We start from the raw sequence: 16,147 nt of genomic DNA on the forward strand, positions 1-16,147 counted from the left end.
GGGGGTGGGTTTCTGATTGAAGAAATACAGAGAATGAATCTTCTGATGGGAAAAACCCTCACAGGCTGACAAAGGAGGGAACAGCTAATTGGATCACACAGATCTTAGTGCTGGGGGTGCCGGTGGGAGTTTGTGGTCAGAAAACCTATCAGCCAGGTTGGCCTGTCAGGGTCACTCAGACGAGGCCTGAGAGCTGCTTGCCCAACCTGGGGGTGGACTGCACCCCCGGCCCGTCTCCTGGAGATTGGCCAGCCCGGCCTCTAGAGCCACAGGGGCCTGAGTACGGCCGGGTCCAGGCTGGCTTGGGGAGCAGGATGCTTAGAGGAAGCAGGAGCAGAGCCCAGGGCCTTGATGAGAGGTGCGGTATGTATCCCGCACGGTGGGCCTCCCTGGGCAGCCGTCTGTGTGTTGCAGGTAGCCCAGCCTCCTTGGTGCCAGCGACTGAGGCCAGGTTCCGCCCCCAGCACACGTGCTGTGTGTGTGAGCCTCTGGTTCTCCTGCTGAGGCAAAACTCGCCCCTTGCCATTTCTAAGAAGGTCTGGGCACCCGGGCCTGCCCTTCCCGTGGGCAAAGTCCAGCTTTTCACCCAGCCGGTGTCAGGTGGAGGTGAAGGGAAGACCAGCCCTTGACCTCATGGAAAACCCTCTAAAGGCCCGGATGGGAGCTCAGATCACCATCTGCAGGGGCAGTAAATGCTTTCTGAGTCACCATCGGGGTGGTGACCTCGGGCAGGTCATTCTTCCTTTCCTTGGACGCTGGCAATTTACACAGGACGTGCTCAGGGTGCTTGGGCACCACTGGCCTTGTGGTGCTTGTTTTTGGGGTGAGTGGAGGGGAGGGAGAGGTGGAGGCAGGGAGGGCCGGGTTAGCCCCTGACCTCTCTCTCATTGGCAGATCCACATGAAGACCATGCCTGCCGCCATGTTCAGACTGCTCACAGGTCAGGAGACCCCGCTGTACATCTAGGCTGCCTGCCTGCACCCTGATGAGCAGGAGCCAGACCCAGGACCTGACCCCTGACCCCACAGCGCACCCGAGGACACCAGCTCTGCTGAAGGGCATGCCCTCACCACCCACTTTTATTTTTTGGACTAAAAGGGGTATGTCTGAATTCAAGGAGGATCCCAGGAAGCAGTCTCTGTAGAACAGTCCAGTGTTTAGCCACATCCCGAGTTTTCTCACCGTGATGGGCGAGGGCTTGTCTGTACTTCCATGTGGTGTGGAACCAGTGTGCAGGGCAGACGTGGGGACCTCTGGCCATGGCTGTGAAGGGAGCCCCGGTGGGGAGAGCGAGCTCAGGGTGGGGGGCAGCGGCCGTGCCCCCACCCTCTGCAGGGGCTCAGGCTCCTGCAGGGAGGGTGCCCAACAGCCGAGCATGGGCGCCAGCTCTCAGGATGTGACCGGTCACTGAAGCTGGGTGATCGTGTTTCTGAGAAAGGAGACGTCTCCAAGTTACATGAAGGGTGATGTCCACAACCTCAAGACTCCACACTTAGACAATATCACCGTTTTGACTCTTATCCGACAACAAGCCACTCTTCAGACAGTACCACACCTGCTGTCCATGCTCACCTGTCCACTGGTCCCTGGACGCCCCTGGGCAGCCTCCCGCCACTGTGGGCCAGCTGCCTCGTCACAATCTCTGCATACACGCATCCACACGTGTGCTCTCGCCTTGGACACCAGACCCACACCGGACACCTGTGGTCCCTGGGGCCCCACGTCTGGTCTCTTCGCTGTTAGCAGCAGTGTTCCTTGCGTGTAGATCAAGTGCAGCGTAGTCTAGCCCTGCCTGCAGAGCTCAGTGATCACCGATGTTGTTCTGTCTGGAAGTCTCTCTCTTGGGCCCAGGCCTTGAAGAAAACACTGTGACTTAAGAAGCCTTACCATGCGGTAACTAAGCTCTAGGACCACTGGATGAGGGTGACCTGTGTGTTGCATGCCGCCGACCTTGGGAAGACTCGCTAATACCACTAATAAACCCGAGGTCATGATGGAAAGCTGTCCTTCGGCTGGTTTGTCGACAGGGACGCAGCCGCCTAGCTTCCCTTTGACTCTGCGCCTCTCTGTCCAGCTCTGGGAGGGGGTCTTCTCACTGGGTGTGAGGACTTTGGGCATGAATTGGTCAAGGGAGAGCAGGGACGGGGGGTTTGGGGCTTCTCCTGGCTTAGATTGGAATTGCCTCTGTAGAGGCATGTGCGTGGATAGAAAAGGAAGCTGGCCCACTTGCAGCACTGGCTCCTTGCCTGCGGCTGCTCTGCAACCCATCTAGCGTAACAACAGGACTGATCATCACTGACTAACTTCGTGGTCATTGTCCTGTGGCATGGGGAGGTGGGGTGAGCCTGGGCTTTGGTCAGAAGCACTGATCTGTGTCCAGCATGTTAGCTGGGGACACTGGACAAGCAGGGCCCCTTCTCTGTCTTGGATCCTGGCTCCATGCTGTGAGCTAGTAGCCAGGGCTGGACCACACTATGCAGTGAGAGCTGGAGGGCAAAGGCCTCAGCTCAGGGGTCCCAGAGGGCCGGCTCTGCAGTGCCCCGGATGAGGTAGGTGAACAGGCTGCAGCGGGGAAACCCATGGGTAGCAAATGACACAGGGACAGGTGCCCCATCAAACAGTAACACATAGAAACAAAATTAAAGAGGGCTTTAGGCCAGCTGCAATCCCTCCCAGAAGCCAGGGTGTATCCCACAGAGGGAGAGCTAGAGGCCAGCATCTGTGGGACCTACCTGTGTCTAGGCTCCTGTCTTGTCCCTGTCTCCAGAAGCATGTTAGGAAATGCATGTCAGGGGCCAGGGGTGGTCACACTCCCTTGCTGGCTGTCCAGCCTGACCCTGGCTCGGGACCTGGTCACCAGCGGTGACACATGGTTCTGAGTCTGTCTGTCCTAGTCAGACCTCAGAGACACAGAGGCCAGAAATAGCTTTTATTAAAACACTGATCATTATGAAAACACCTTGAGGTACATTAAATACAGCCTGCCAGTTGTGCAAACAGGCTTGAAAACAATTTCCTATAAATTCTGCCTTCATAGCAGCATCTGTGGATTGGTACAGCCAAGGGGAGAAAAACATCCATTTAAAATGAGATTTCTTTTCCATGGTTTGTTACAAGAATTTAATTTGTATGGCCGTTGCCAGCTGAAGGGGCCCATAAGTCCTTGGAAAGGAAAGCTCCCCGATGTTTGACAAAGATTTGGGGTCCAGCATGCCCCCATCTCAGCATCCCTGTGGTCCCTGGGGAAGGAAAAGCTCCTTGCTGTGACAAAGATTTAGGGTCCAGCATGCCCCCATCTCAGCATCCCTGTGGTGCCTGGGGTTTGGGGGGTCTGATGGCAGTGTCCTGACAGGCTCTGGCTCCGAGGTTAGCCGGCCCTCTGAGGAAGGACGGATAGTCAAGGGAGCAGTGGCACCAGACCCCATGCAGGGGGCATCCTGTGCCTCGGCTTCCACCATAGCCCTTGGCGGCCCGCCTATTGACGGTTAACCAGGGCAGGCAGCACAGGGCTGAGTGGGCGTGGGTGCAACAGTGATGGAGGAACCAGCTTTCCCTGTGGCCAGGCACCCACATGGCCTGGGGCTCAGGGTGCTCGATGCAGGGACCCTGGTTCCCGGATGTCACCGAGCAGAGTGGGGTTGAAGGTTCTGAGGCCCCAGCCCGCTGCCAGGTACCGCTCTCTTCCTGGGACCTTTCCTGGAAGCTGGGAGCCAGGCCCTGTGGGAGCCCACATGGTCGCCAGGCCCTCAGGAGGTGCTAGTCCAGTGGACCAGGACTCAATGCAGAGTCCTCATCCACAAACACTGAGTGTGAGAACCTGTCTGAGGACTGAGCATTGAGAACACCTAGATGACGGGCTTTGGACCAGAGTTCCCACCTGCACCCAGGTGGAGGCACAGGCTGCGTCAGGTGTCCAGAGGCAGGAGATGTGTCCCCGTGCAGAGAGGGGATGCAGAGGACACGGAGCACCAGGCCAGGCCTCCTGGGAGGTCACCTGTCAGGCTGCTCAGTGACAGTTCCGATGCCCACAAGGTCAAGCCTCACTCGAGCGACAGCCACATCTGAGACTGCAGGTTTAGCCTGGGGATCTGCTGTGTGAGCCCCCAAGCCTGATGTGGGCCCTCGTGCCCACCCAGGTGAGCCCCTTGCAGTCTATGAAGCTCTGGCTGCCACCCCGCAGAGGCCCAGATGAAGAGGTGCAGGCTGGAGGCTCAGGGGAGGCCCCTTGGAAAAACCCATCAATTTACTTTACCTACAGAGAGAGTGGCTTTGGGGACTTCAAAAGCCCTTAGCTGAGAAAAATTAAGAGATTTTCATTTTACAGTCTGGATAAAGTGCTCATAAATTCATCTCTGGGATGTCTTGAGTGGAGAAGTTCCGGCTGTCATCAGAGGCCTGAGTAGATATTGGTCCAGTTCTTACCTCTGGGAGGCAGTGATCAATGATAATGTGACTGAAACAAAGTGTTCACAGCTGACCGTCACCTGGGCTTCCTACCTCGGGGTCCAGGGGCTCCTCTGCATGTCGGGGCTGGAAACACTCCCCCAGCCATCCTCTCCCCACTCCCTGATACACCCCAGCACACTGGCCCCAGGCTGCTGGACCCCTGGCAGTGGTGGGCGCCCTACCTGGCCCAACCCCCAAACTCCCCGTGTTGGGCTCGTGGGCTCCTGGTTGAGGACTGTGGGATTCAGTTGTCTTGTCCCACAGGGGCCACCAGCCACAGTCCAGGATGACACAGGTGTCCCTGTGGCTGCAGAAAGTTGAGGATGGTGCTGCCTTGGGGCTGTGGTTGGGAAGTAGCTGCTGCTGAGGTCACCAGAGCCAGGGGTCCAGGGGGGGTGGCACAAAGATCCAGGGCCCCCAAGGAGGCTTTTGGACACTCAGAGTGGGGTTTATGGAAAGGGATGGACAGCCTGCATCTTCCAAAGCAGACGTGGCTGCTGCTCAGCTGGGGAAGGGGCTGCTCTGGGTCATGAGATCCCTTGAGGCCAGTCGGGCCAAGGCAGATGCGGGAGAACCCCGGGGATATGCACAGGGGCTTGCTGTTCCAGGACAAAGTGCTCTGTGCCTAGCGGGTTAAAAAGACAGCGAAGAAGCTGCCAGAGAGGAAGCAGGGAAGATGCTCTGGTTGGTGGTGGGTGGAGCAGGGAGGGGTTGCCAAGGAGACAAGGTGATGGGGGTCTCTTAGAGCCCCTAGTCACAGCCGTCTGTCCCGCAGGGTGGCCAGGCCACTGGGGCATCCCTTATTGTGTATGTGTTCACCAGATGTGGTGGCCATGTTGCCCTTCGGGCAGATGGCTGAGCCCAGGATGCCACCTGGGCTAGAACTACTTAATTTCCTTAACAATCAGCATCTGAGACAGGATAGATCGTGGATACAAACCACAAGGGAAAATGACTCACTGCCTGACGCCCTGCTTGACCCGCTTAAACACTAAATTAAGTCAGGGGTGGGGAGGATCCTGCTCCTCCATGGCCCCAACCTTGAAGATACTTCAGTTCAGCTAGATGCATGACCCTGTCACTGGATTCCTGTTGCTCAGCTCGTTCAAGGCGCCATCTGCCTGACAGCACCAACGATTCACGAGGGACACAGGGGAGTTGTCTGCTGCGTCACTGGGCTAGGTAGGAAGTGTCACCCCCAGAGAACAGCGGACAGGGTTCTCGTCCAGAGCAGAGCAGCTGTTTCCCGCCTGAGCCACCCTGGATCGCAGCCTCTCCCCACAGACCCAGTGCCCCCGTGGGGACTCAGGCACCAGTTCATCCGCATCTGTGTCCACACCCAGACGGAGGTGCTGTCACAGCTGGCCCAGGACACGGGTGCTGAGGACAGCCTCCTCCATGAGGCACTCCTCAGGGGGCACAGCCGAGCGGGCAGACCCCACCACATGCCTCACCTCCACGGGCAGGGAGCTGCTCGAGTGCTCCAAGAACTTGGCCACCAAGACCCTGGCGTCCTCAAAGGCCTTGCTGTCCACTAGGGAGCGCAGCCGCTCTTTGGAAACTGTCTGTAAGGCCTCTGGCGTTGACCGCGGGTCTGCTTTCCAGGCGTCTGGTTCCCTCGGTGAGAGCTGGTGCCGACAGGCGCAGGCGGCCGTGATCGAGTGAGACAGGGTCGCTGAAAATTGGGGGAAAGACACAACCTGAGAACAACGGACACAAAACAGAAGGCAGCCGTCCAGGAATTCCTTGAAAAGCAAACACAGGGATGCTTTGGACAAACTCTCTGCCCAGATTCCCGTGTCCCAGCCTGGCCCTCACTTCCTGTGTCCCTCTGTCCCTGGCCCCTCGTACCCCTGAGTTCAGCCTGCGTTAACCTAGAGGGGCTGCAGCCTCCTGGAGCTGAAGGGCTGGGGATGGGAGGGTGGGATTCAAAGCTGGCTGGCCAGATAGGGGCTGGGCAGGGGTCTCAGTTCTCTGCTGGAATTCACAAGCATTGTGTGTGTTGGGAGGGTAGGGTGTGATGCCCCTTCTCAGCCTTCCCCAGCTCCATGACCTTTGCCTTTGAGAGCTGGAAAGCATCTGGACACACATCTGCCTGGAAAGCAGAGCTGGGGGTGGCAGAGGGCAGTGAGAGTCCCTCCCCATGTCAAGGACAGACAGCAGCCATGCCTCTCAAGGCAGCCAGCCCAGGGCCCAGGGCCCCCATGCCAAGGGCGGGGAAATGATACTAGCTCTCAGCAGGGTCTCGGCCTCTCTGGATGACCCACAGAAAGAACCCCGTCAAGGAAATCCAGCTCCAGGCAGTCAGCTGTGATGAGTTGCCAAGGACCAGCCTAAGGCCTGGCCTGCCCCATCTATGTTGCAGGTCACACAAGAGCACACATTCTGGGTGGTCCAGGGTGTGTTTTGTGGCAGTGAGCAATCCTGGTCATGAAGCATGAAAAACTGTAGAAGACTCACACATGAGGGGTAGGGGCCTCTCCCCTCCAAATAGAAACTCATAAATACAGTAAAACCAGTGATAAATCAGGTATAGCCTCTAATACAGCCCACCAAGAGAGTAGGGAATGGTGGAGGGCAGCCCATCTTCCAAACCCAGAGGGCTGGGGCTTCTACATACCTGGGCCACTCTGGGAGGGGCTGGTTGGGTTTAGACACAAGGCAGCTGAGGACCACTGGTACTTCCGCCCCCTGCACAGAAGTTATCAAAGGGTTTCAAAAAAGGGGTGTCTCACCAGTCCCCAGTGCTGCTCGGGACAGTCCTGCTTCGAGGTCCTGGCTGCAGGATGGGGTATATGAAGAGGCGTCACCTTAACCAGAAAGAGTTCAGTTAACACACAGCCCAGGGGAAATAAATTCCCGATAATACTGTAGTGACCCTCCTGTGTCTAAGATGGACATCAGAGGTAAGGCCAGCAGTGGAGACCCCTGAATATAAACCCGGGGCAGGAGGTCCCCTGGCCTGTCACTTCCTCAGCACAGCCTCAGAAAAGGGCAGCCGGCCGGCACCACTGACAAGCCCAGAGCCCTTCATCCTAATCCCCATCCACATCTGGGGGTCCAGGCACCTGGGAGGCACATGCTTTTGTTGAACGAAACAGTAACTGTCAGAGGTGACAGCATGGAGAGGCAGTCACAGGGGTGACAGCTTGTAAGCAAGCCACCACTGCTCTTTAGATCCATCCCTAACATGCCAGGATTTGCAGAGCATGAGCTTCACTGGAGGGGTGGGGAGCGGGGGACCCCAATCGGGTGGTGGTAGCCCTAAGGGGCTTATAAACATCTGAGCCAGGAGCACAGTGCGTCCTCAGGAGAAGGTTCTAGGGGAGGCGGTTGGTGAGCTGGTCAGGGGGTGCAGGAGGGATGGGAGGGGTGCTGACCAGGAGCAGCAGAGGCACTGCCTGTACTTTCCAGTGGGGCACCTCAGGCAGTGGCCTGGGTGGACACTGGCTCCATGCAGAGATGGGGTTCTCCTGGGGGCAGGATGGGATCTAATCCACCTGGGGTTCAGCTGGACAAGACCATTAACCGGTCCAGGCACCACTGGTCTCCTCTGACTTCTTTCACTGTATGGACAAGTCCCCACAGTGATAGTACTTGTGGTCAAGGGCCCCCAACTTTTAGTGGCACAGACCCAGGAGGAGGTGGGTGTCCTCAAACTTCAGGATGTATGAGACCCCCTAGGGCGTGCTGTTGGGCTGCAAGGTACAGGACCCTGGGGCCAGGTCTCCCATCCTGGGGGCACCTAATGTCACATGGACAGTGCTGACCCAACCCAGGGTGCCCATGACGTGTCTGCCGGGGGCGGCATTGGCTGGCAGACAACCCCCGTCCAGCAGTGTCCCTGAGATGCAGCCCGGTCTTACGTGGCCCCTTGTCCCACCAGACCCCTCAGCAGATGTAGGCACTTCCCACAAGTGTGTAACCCAGGCCGGTCCTGGCGGGGAGTCACCCAGGCTGAAAGTCAGATATAGACTGTGGGCTCTGCCTGACCCGAGGCCTCATGGGCCCCAGAGCTGGTGTGAAGCCTGCAGGCTAACGCCAAGGCTGGCAGACCTGCCCAGAAGGCTGTCATCTCTCCAAACCTCCATCTGCCTGCCCTCCTCTCTGACTGAGCAGCAAGCTCAGTGGGGGCACAGCAGAAATTGCAGGGTGGCCATCCCCCTTCCAGGCTTCGGACATCAAGTTCACATTTGCCCACGTGGCCCAAGGCAGGGCCCAGGGCTGGACTCCACTCCCAGGGGACATGAGGCCTGTGGTGTCCATGCAGAGCCGGGCATGCCCCAGGACACAGGGGCTGGGGCCGCTGTACCTGTCGCCCTGGACGTGCATGAAGTGGGGTCACTGATGGAGCGGGCCATGCGCCTGGGACCTGGCCGCACCCGTGTGCCCTTGTGGGGCCCCTCAGGAGATGTGTGGTGGGGATGCGGGGTAGGCAGCGGGGTGCCCGTGGGGTCGTCGGGGGACAGGTGGCTCAGGCCAGGAGCAGCGCTGCCCTCGGAGGCCAGGAGGCTGGAGCTGTCAGCCAGTGCTGCAAAGAAAGGGACCCGAGTTAGTGCTGGTGACCACCAAGCCCCCCACCATGAGGGAGAGCGTTCCCCAGAGTCCTCCCAGGGGGCAGGTGCAGCCCACCCTCCAAACTCCAAGCCTGGAAAAAACCCTGTCATTGTGTGAGGCTGATAGTGCTCTGTGTGGAAAGGAGCGGGACAAGAATCATTCCAGAGGGGCATTGGCTCCACAGGAGACTCTAAGTCAGAAACCAGCTGCACCTCCCATCCAGGGCATCCTGGGGCAGGGAGTCTGAAGCACAGGAAGGTGCACAGGAAGGGTCTCTTGCTCCAAGGGCAGGGCCTGTGCAGAGAGAGGTGGGGGCCTGAGGGACCCTAGCACCACCAGCCAGGTCCCAGCGGGTCTGAGAACCTGTCTGCCCCACACAGGCCCAGAGTGCAGCCCCTTGTCAGGCAGGGGGATAGCCCAGCCTTGACCACTCTGGAGGTGGCCTGGCACCAGGTATTGAACAAGCTGCCCTGATGCCCCAGGTGTCAGAACTGCTGCTCAGGCCGGGCTCCACCCCTTGCTTCTCCACAGGTGGCCCTGAGGCGGACTGGGCCAGGATCCATCTAAACAGGGTCCCCAGCAGACCTGTATGCACACCAGGGCCTGAGGACCACCTCACTGCCCTGCCTCCTGACTGAAATAGATGTTCAAGTTGAGTGATAAGAACACGTGATAAGAACCACAGCAGCTCGAACTCCCGCAGGGAGGTGAGGGGGAAGCTTTGGGGTCTGTTCTTACCTCTCCTTCCTGTGGGTGCTGGGGGAGCCTCTCTATTCCCAGAGGTCCCAAGTGCCCCACACCCATGCCCATCCCATGCCCAGGGCCCACCCAGTCACCCCCAGTCCCTGGCCAAGGACACACAGCTGAGAGGGTGGGAAAAAGGTGACAGGCAGCCAAGTGGGAGCTGGCTGAAGTGACCCTGTCCAGCAGCACCTGTGCTCAGCCACCGCCTGCCCCACTGTCCACCGCTGCCACTCAAGAGGTGGTTTGAGACCATCAGTCCCATCTGTCCATTCAGAAAAACAAAGATGAGCCAGACCTCACAGATCACATGCAAAAAAAAAAAGAAAAAATTCTTCAGGATCATTAACACTTTCCTTCTTTAACATACTGTAAGAAGAAAATCGGAGAAGGCAGTGGCAACCCACTCCAGTACTCTTGCCTGGAAAATCCCATGGACGGAGGAGCCTGGAAGGCTGCAGTCAATAAACCTGCAGCCATGGGGTGGAGAAAGATTTTATAAACGTGATATTGATAGAAACCATAAAGGAAAAGCCTGATACCTTTGACAACAGAAGGAATGGCAAACTTGTATATGGTGAAGGCCTCGTTAACAGGCTTTGAGAAACAAAGCCTGACCTGGGGAAGCAAGCCTGTCGTAAATAGGAAAACTGTCGCTCTTACACATTTCCTCACTTCTCTATTTAGCAAATATTTTTCTTATTTGTTGTTGTTATTTAGTTGCTGAGTTGTATCTGACTCTGCGACTCCATGAACAGGAACATGGAAAACCATGAACATGAACTCCATGCCAGGCTCCTCTGTCCATAGGATTTCACGGGAAAGAATACTGGAGTGGGGTGCCGATCCCTTCTCCAATTTTTCTTATAAGTCTAAAAAAAAACTGCTAGAGAAAAAAATGGACCCCAAAACAGACCTACAAGTTGATGATAAACATGTAAAAAGGTATAGAAACCCAATCCTGTGTGTCAAGTTCACCTTTAAGGGTGGTTAAGGTCCCGAGGAGTGACAATGTCGGGGGGTGGGGGTGGGGTTTGTAACAAGCACCCTTGGTGGAAACATGAACTTGTAATAAAACCTTTCCAGGACACAGTGTGGTCAATACCCCCAAGTCTAAAACACATGTTCCCCTGGACTTGGCAATTTTCCTCGCTGAAATTTATCCCAAGAAAATAATTGGGCAAGGGCCCCAAATCGAGTGTATAAATGTAGGAAAGAAAGAACACTTTTTCATTAGAAAAGTTTAGACCTAGACATTGTCATCATAAACACTATATAATCTTTTCAAGATTACCCAGCAGAGTGTTAAAAGTCTTTTGAATAGTATTCATTCCTGTGGACTTTTTGATCCCAATTCCCCCCTTCTCTTTTACCGCTTTATTGGGGTGTAATTTGTATGCAAAAGCCCTGTATCTATTTAATGTATATAATTTGATGAAATGGGACATATGCACACAAAATTGATGCCAAGTTTCTCAATGTCAGTGAAAGTCCAGTGATTGAGTTCCTCAAGGACATGAAGTCACAGAGAGACAAATGTGACTTATCTCTGTATATATGTTGTTAATAGAAACCTGATAAAATTAGAACATTGCAGGAAAAACTCATGGTCCAAGGCTGGTAACTCTCATTTCTGCACACCACCCCTCACTCCTTGACTTGTGTTGTGTGACTGTATCTTTGGGCTTCCCAGGTGGCTCAGAAAGTAAAGAACCTGCCTGCAGTGCAAGAGACATGGGTTTGATCCCTGGGTCAGGAAGATCCCCTGGAGAAGGAAATGGCAACCCACTCCAGTATTCTTGTCTGGAGAATTCCATGGACACAGGAGCCTGGTGGGCTACAGTCCATAGGGTCACAAAGAGTTGGACACGACTGAAGCGACTTAGCACGCACGCATGCAATAAATGCGTTCAGCAAGGTTGTCCGATTTGACGTGAGTGCATGAGTGAATCCCCTGAGTCACAGTCAGTCACACATACTGACCATGAACATGCAGAAACCAAAGGTGTAAATCCAGTGCCGATGACAGTTGCTCCAGAGAAAATGAAACATGTAACATGCACACCAACAAAAACTGCCCAGGATCTGTAGGTGAAAATGATACTGTGAAACCACAGACTGAAATCCACAGAGACAGGCTGTGTTTGTGCCTTGGAAGACTCAGCTTTAGAAAGATGGTGATTCCCTAAAATACTGAACAAATGAACTTATTCTACACAGCAGGAGCAGACTCAGATATAGAGATCAGACTTGTGGTTGCCAAGGGGGAGAGGGAGTCAGAGGTGGGAAGGACTGGGAGTTTGGGATTAGCGGATGCAAACTAGTATGCAGAGACTGGACAAACAAGAAGGTTCTAATGTATGACACCGGGACCTATATTCATCATCCTGGATAAACCACAATGGAAAAGAATATGAAAAAAGATTGTGCGTATATGTATAACAGTCACTTTGCTGTACAGCAGAAATTAACACAATATTGTAAAAAAAAAAAATAGTGATTCTGTTCAAATAGCCACACAGGTTTAATGTGATCCCTGTCAAGATCCCAACAAGATACAGGTGAACTGATTCAAAATTGGCTATGAAAAGACTCTTGCTCCTTGGAAGGAAAGCTGTGACAAACCTTGACAGTGTACTCAAAAGCAGAGACATCACTTTGCTGACAGAGGTCTGTACAGTCAAAGCCATGGTTTTTCTAGTAGTCATGTATGGACGTGAGAGTTGGACCATAAAGAAGGCTGAGCACTGAAGGATTGATGCTTTTCAACTATGGTGTTGGAGAAGACTCTTGAGAGTCCCTCGGACTCACGGAGATCAAACCAGTCAATCCTAAAGGAAATCAATCCTGCATATTCATTGGAAGGACCGATGCTGAAGCTGAAGCTCCAATCCCTTGACCACCTGATGTGAAGAGCCGGCCTGTTGGAAAAGACCCTGATGCTGGGAAAGATTGAAGGCAGGAGGAGAAGGGGAACGACAGAGGACAAGATGGTTGGATGGCCTCACTGACTCAATGGATGTGAGTTTGGGCACACTTTGGGAGATAGTGAAGGACAGGGAAGCTTGGTGTGCTGCAGTCCACGGGGTCGCAAAAAGTTGGACACGACTGAGAGACTGAACAACAACAAATGAGGGAAAGGGCACTGGGGTGAGGGGGGCAGACAAAGCCCCCTGGACAAAGTATGAGGTTCCCAGGTCTGACCACTGGGGCAGAGGAGGAGGATGTGTGGAGCCTCCCCTGTACCTAGCAGGAGTGGCTCCAGCAGCTCCCATCCCTTCAAGAGAAGGAGACACAGGATGTAACAGGAGGAGAAGAGAAGAAAAAGGGAGGAGGAGACACACCTGGAAGACTACCATCTTAAGTGTTCCAGACTGAAGAGGGTGTACTTACCTTGTGAGCTGAAGCCTGCAGCGACGTCAGGGTCCCCGGGGCCGGGTTCAGTCACTTGCGGGTCCGTGCTAGGGAGCTGCAGTGAGAAAGAGGATGTGGGTGGTCTGCTGTCTGAAGGGTGCATCACAGCCACCTCTAGAAAGGCAGGTTGACTCCAGAGCTGCCTCCGGAGCTCCGGACTCCGTATTCCACAGACATGTGTGCAGAGCTCCAATCTTCTCCCCTGAATGTGTGGGGTGGGTGGAGGGAGACGCCATTTCCAAGACTGAAGCTCCTTCCTTGGACCTTCTGCATTCAACCGTGTGCTCACCCTGAGAGCCCACCCTGAGCCCACTTGCCTTCTACTTACAGGCACTGTCTGAGGCTGATGGAGGTCACACACACTCCCTGCCTCAGCAGAGGCAACAGGACAGCCCTTCCCTCATCCCCACCCCCTCCTCTCTCCCTGCTCTCATCCTGGGAAGAGGGCCATGGCACCAACACTCACGGCACCACAGAGCTCTGGGCTAGCAGTATGCACACAGGCAGGCATGAACATGCTCCCCGCACTCCCCAGGGCTGAGTGCACCCCGCCTCCTCCTCTGCCTTCCGCTCACACGTGGGGTCAGGAGGCTGCTCCCAAGGCCAGGGGTCCAGATGCACACGGAGCGTGCGCCAGGTTGACGCAGCCCCCAAGCCCACTGGAGGGGGTAGCTGTGAAACTCGAATCAGGGTGCACGGTCCTCACACTTTTGCAGCTTTCTTCTTGAATGACTATTAGGCCCAGAGAGGTCTGGGGAGTGTGAGGGGAGAGACCAGCCTCCCCATAGCATGTCTGCTCTTTGCCCACCCCCTTTGGGCTGGGATCTGCCCCAGGCTAGTGCATCTATGCCCTCCCTGCTTCAGGGTACAGCAGCCTCTCCCCTCCCCAGCCATGCACCTGAAGGCGTGAATCCCATGTGCACTGACCTGTGCCCCTCATGAACACCATCCCTGGGTCCTTGTGGTATTTCAGGACTGCTGGCCAGTAATGGGCTGATGGAGGCTAGGAAGGTCAGGCAGGCTCTGTGGCAGGCCTGGTTCCAGCTCAGTAATTACATTTCTGTCTCCCTCCTGCTCAGTCGAAAGTTTATAGTGGGCGCCCACCTTTCCTCTGTCAAGCAGGCTGAGGGATAGGCTACTGGCCCCCACCCCACTCCACCCCACCAGAGGGGTGAGCTGCACACCCACAGGGATCAGACAGGGAGGTGCCCCAATGGTCCCTTGGATCCCACGTGTATATAATACCATCCAGCACTCAGCACTCCCTCTCTGCCGGGGAAGGGTTGGTTGGGATGAATTCATAACATCCACACCAGGTAACCTGTGTGGGAAATTTGTGTCAAGAATCTCCAGCCAGGGACATCCCTGGTGGTCCAGTGGCTAAGACTCTGTGCTCCCAGTGCAGGGGGACCCAGGTTCAATCCCTGGTCAGGAACTAGATGCCACATGCAGCAAATAAAAGTTCTCATGCTACAACAACAAAAAGATTCCATGTGCCACCAAAGAAGATCAAAGATCCCACTTTCGGCAACTAAGACTTTTTTTGTGATTTTTGCAGGAAGCTGTTTTTTTTTTTTTTAATATTTATTTATTTGGCAACTAAGACTGGGCACAGCCAAATAAATAAGTATTAAAAAAACAACATCAAAACAGCCCCCTTCAAAATCACAAAAAAAGGAACAGTGCCCAGAGGTTCGTTTCCTAATGCTTGCCTATATCTAACCTTTTTGACTCCCTTTTCTTTTTTGTAGGAGTGGGTGGCAACTTCAGGCCTGAAAATAAAAAGCTTCTGGCAATAAAGAAATATAAATAAAACAAGAGAAGTAAAATACACAGCAAGACAAGGTCAGGAGGAAATTGGATTCATGTCATGTTTTGCAGAAGCGGCACCGGCTTCTCTCTGGCTCACAGTCAAACCTCGTGTCAAGAGGAGACAGCTCCTGGGAGCAGGGCATCCGTCACCCTGGTGAGCAGGGTGTCAGGGTTGAACCTGAACGTGCCCCGCCCCCACCACCCCATGTCCAAGGCCACCTGGCCGCAGCTCAGCTGTGGGGGAATGGCTGCTCACTTCAACCAGCATTGTCGATGAAACACAGAGGCAGTGGAAGAAAAATATTTGCAGCATAGAATTGGAGCTGAAATCTGAGTTTAGCAATGAAGGCTCATAACAGCTCTCACAGGACAGAGGGTGAAAGGGCTGGGAAAGGAGAGGCTGCATGAATGACGTAATGTGGATGCTCTGATGCCTGCATTTGTTTATTCCCAGATGTGTTGTTTTGACCACTTATCATAACTGAAAAGTCAATTGGCATTTTGGCAAATAAGCCAAGTTCCCCCATCTCCCTTTCTTGTAGGAAGCTGGGGCTAAGATGTCGTGTGTGGAAACTCTGCCCTATGTCTGTAATGAGTTTCCTACTCCTGGCTGAGGTCAGGCAGCTGTATCCTAGGTTCATAGAGTGCTGCTGTCCTTGGGTGGTGGGGGGGTGCAGTTATCAACAATCGAGGAAAAGGGGCACTAAGGTTTTGGGCTCATGTTCCAAAACAATCTTTCAAGATACTTGACTTACAGGTCTTCAAATGTAAAAGTCATTTTGTCTGAAAATACAAATAATAACTTTGAGGCCTTGGGGTTGGACACAGCTCTGTCACGTCCCTCGCCTTTCTCACAACTTCTGGCCCCACCCACTGTATTGCCACCAAAATCCCTAAAGCCCTGCTGGGTCACATCCACCCCAGATGCCCCGCTGCTCAAAGGAAGGTCTACAGTGTGGCATCCAGGGTCATCAATCTGCATCCACATCATTCCTGTGAGCCCTCTTTCTACCCCCTAGGACTCCACGAGGAGCTGCTCTGGCTCACAAGCCCCATCCACCCACGATGGCCCAGCTGGCCCTTCCTCCGAGGCCACAGAGAAGTCCATTAGTCCCTGTCCTGTGACCCCATTCACCTCTGGATCTTAGAACCTGTGAACCAGTGCATGGTCTTATGG

General features: G+C 54.7%; 2 protein-coding genes across 5 annotated transcripts in view; one reads left to right on the top strand and one right to left on the bottom strand.

Annotated features, from left to right (window-relative positions):
* Positions 1-2,000, top strand: part of LOC102183271 (amyloid beta A4 precursor protein-binding family A member 2) — a 129,745-nt gene extending 127,745 nt beyond the window's left edge. For all 4 annotated transcript variants that reach the window (XM_018066591.1, XM_018066587.1, XM_018066590.1 and 1 more), the window contains one exon: positions 895-2,000. In XM_018066591.1, coding sequence (XP_017922080.1) covers positions 895-966 — 72 coding nt within the window. In that variant the 3' untranslated portion in view covers positions 967-2,000. The remainder of the gene's footprint in view (positions 1-894) is intronic.
* Positions 2,916-16,147, bottom strand: part of FAM189A1 (family with sequence similarity 189 member A1) — a 242,703-nt gene continuing 229,471 nt past the window's right edge. Inside the window, exons 8-11 of the mRNA XM_018066510.1 lie at positions 13,138-13,213; positions 8,759-8,977; positions 7,182-7,256; positions 2,916-6,121 (exon numbers count right to left, since the gene is read on the bottom strand). Coding sequence (XP_017921999.1) covers positions 5,802-6,121; positions 7,182-7,256; positions 8,759-8,977; positions 13,138-13,213 — 690 coding nt within the window. The 3' untranslated portion in view covers positions 2,916-5,801. The remainder of the gene's footprint in view (positions 6,122-7,181; positions 7,257-8,758; positions 8,978-13,137; positions 13,214-16,147) is intronic.

The sequence above is a fragment of the Capra hircus genome, chromosome 21, assembly GCF_001704415.2.
Source record: "Capra hircus breed San Clemente chromosome 21, ASM170441v1, whole genome shotgun sequence".
Classification (NCBI taxonomy): domain Eukaryota; kingdom Metazoa; phylum Chordata; class Mammalia; order Artiodactyla; family Bovidae; genus Capra; species Capra hircus.